A 2,935-nucleotide genomic window follows, 5' to 3' on the forward strand; every position below is an offset into this window, starting at 1 on the left:
TTTTTTTTTTTTTTTTTTTTTTAAACACTAACAGAAAGGGAGAGTTACCTGCAATAGCCAAGCCTTCATTTTCTTCCCATGCCAGACATTGCTGAGCTCACCTCTGTATATGGGGCTCGCTCAACAGGGACAGGTTGACAGACCTGTAACAGAACATTTAATTTCCTTTACTCTTTTTTTGTTTCCCCCCTGAAATTGCATATTGTAACAAAATCAAAGTAGCAACCTGTCTTTCCCAGCACCGTGCTGTAATGCCTCACAATGTTTTCATCAAGCCTGTCTCAAAGATCTCACTTTATACAGCTTCAAAGTGCTTAAGAGGACTTATATCCAACTCCCTCTGAGCTGCAATAGGATATAGGAGGCCAGCTCCTCTAGGGGATGTGAAAATCCAACTCTAAGATCATTTTTGAAATGCAACTAGTTTCCTTCCTTCTCATTTTACTCCTACTTTAGTCTCTCAGTCCAAACAGGGCCTGGAGCATACTGAAAGTGGTCACTCTGTAGCTAATGAATACTCCTCTAACTATAAGCAAGAATGGCAAGAGCACTGATATTAAATATAGTGCTCCTTCCCCAGCAATATGTGCCATGTACCAAGCACTTCCAGCAACCATTGGAATACCAGCTTGGTTGAAATCATATCTGCAAGAGGAGGCTGAGAGGTGATCTCGTGGCCACCTACAAACTCATTGAGGGGTGGAGCAGCAAGAAATAGGGGATACAATGATGTTTACCAGGGCACCCATTGGGGTAACTAGAAATACTGGCCACAAACTGGAAGAGGGCAAATTCAGATTGGACATTAGGAAAAAATTCTTTACAGTGAGGGGTGCCAAAATATGGAATATCCTTCCAAGGGAGGTGGTGCTGTCCCCTTCCTTGGAGCTGTTTAAAAAAAACCCTGGCTGGGGTAATCTGACCCCACCATTCATTCCTGCCCAGGGCAGGGGGGTTGGACTCGATTTATTAGGTCCCTTCCAATCCTAACATCTATGAAACTATGAAACTGAGCAAGAAAAATTCTCAGCTCTTGCTGATAGGAAACAAACTTCCATTTTTACTGTGGCATTTCAAGTCATACTGTGATTACCATGGCTGCTCCTAATTCAGCTGGGAGTCTCTCATGAGAAAAACCCTGCAGACTTATGAAAAACCACTTTTGTCCTTTTGACATTCCAATGTGGTTACTAGTATCCATCTCTGCTGCATTGGCAATGATGCCAAAATTTGGATGCTCTGCTAAGAGATCCTAATTAAGTTTTAAATAAATAACAAATCTTCCACTTTTGTCTAAATGAACTTCCCAAATTTTCACTGATGTACCATGGCTCCAGACGTGGTTCCAGTAGTTAGCCAGGGTCACCATAAAATGACCCTATTATTTTCCAATAAAAACCCATACAGTCAGAGATAAGAAAGAGAAAGATCAATAAAGTGCCCAAACTTGTAAAGTATTATGCCCCTAACCCCCAATGGAATTAAAAGAATTAAAAGCATGCAGCACCTCACAAAAAGAGGCCAAATTACTATAATTTTCAAGTGAAACCCAAGAAAGTGAAAATTTTCAAGTGAAACCCCAACACTGTTGCTCACCCCATTCTCATCAGAAAATTAGGCAACTGGCATCGATGCCTACACAGTCAGATGGGTCACAAATCGGCTAGAGGGCCGCACCCAGGGAGCAGTGGTGGACGGGTCATTTTCGACCTGGAGGGACGTGGGCAGTGGAGTCCCCCAGGGCTTGGTCCTTGGGCCACACTGTTTAACATCTTCATCAGCGACTTGGACGAGGGGATGAAAAGCACCTTGGTTCAAATTCGCAGATGACACTAAGATGTGGGGAGAAGTGGGCACGCTAGAAGGGAGGGACAGGCTACAACTAAATCTGAACAGGTAACAGGGGTGGGCGGATGAGACTAAGATGGGATTCAATACTGACAAGTGCAAGGTGATGCACCTAGGGAGGAAGAACCAGCAGCATACCTACAGGCTGCGGAACTCCCTTCTTGTCAGTGCAGAGGCAGAAAAGGATCTTGGAGTCATTATTGATTCCAAGACGAACATGGGCTGCCAATGTGAGGACCCGGTCAGTAAGGCTAACCACACCTTGTCATTCATCCACAGATGCAGCATGAGCAGGTCCAAGGAGGTGATCCTCCCCCTCTATGCGACACTGGCCAGTTGGAGTACTGCATCCAGTTCTGGGCACCGCACTTCAGGACGGATGTGGACAACATGGAGAGGGTCCAGAGGAGGGCCACCTGCATGGTCAGGGGGCAGCAGGGCAGGCTCTACAAGGAGAGGCTACAGGACCTGAACCTGTTCAGCCTCCACAAGAGAAGGCTGAGAGGGGAACTGGTGGCTGTCTATAAACTCACCAGGGGGGACCAGCAGGGAACAGAAGAGTCCCTGTTTTCCCAAGCGCTACCAGGAGTAACTAGGAATAACAACCACAAGTTGACTGAGAGTGGTTCAGGCTAGACATCAAGAGACACTACATCTCAGTCAGGGCGGCTAGGATCTGCAACCAACTTCCAACGGAAGTGGTGCTTGCCCCTACCCTGGGGGTCTTCAAAAGGAGGCTAGATAATCACCTAGCCAGGGATATTTGATCCCAGCATCCTTTCCTGCCCATGGCAGGGGGTTGGACTTGATGATCTGCTCAGGTCCCTTCTGACCCTACCAACTATGAAACTATGAAAGAGAGTCTCTTTAATTTTGAATTGCTGGAATAAGCAGTGTAGATACATCATGGGCACAATGGCATGCAATCACTAATCTCCCATTAATAGTGGCAAGTGAATATAATATATTTAACTTGAAACCAGGCATTTATAAGGCAGAGTCAGTTTCTTAGATGATGTAATGAAGATAGTTCCAATGTACACTACTCTATACCAGTTTAAGAGCTAGACCTTTACTTACCTATCAT

The 2,935-nt window shown here is 45.3% G+C and overlaps 1 protein-coding gene across 1 annotated transcript in view; it reads right to left on the reverse strand.

Moving 5' to 3' along the window:
- Positions 1–2,935, reverse strand: part of DPYS (dihydropyrimidinase) — a 102,163-nt gene that overhangs the window by 8,593 nt on the left and 90,635 nt on the right. Inside the window, exon 9 of the mRNA XM_019528055.1 lies at positions 49–143. Coding sequence (XP_019383600.1) covers positions 66–143 — 78 coding nt within the window. The 3' untranslated portion in view covers positions 49–65. The remainder of the gene's footprint in view (positions 1–48; positions 144–2,935) is intronic.

Source organism: Gavialis gangeticus, unplaced genomic scaffold, assembly GCF_001723915.1.
Source record: "Gavialis gangeticus isolate Ggan-Ray unplaced genomic scaffold, GavGan_comp1, whole genome shotgun sequence".
In the NCBI taxonomy this organism is placed as follows: Eukaryota; Metazoa; Chordata; order Crocodylia; family Gavialidae; genus Gavialis; species Gavialis gangeticus.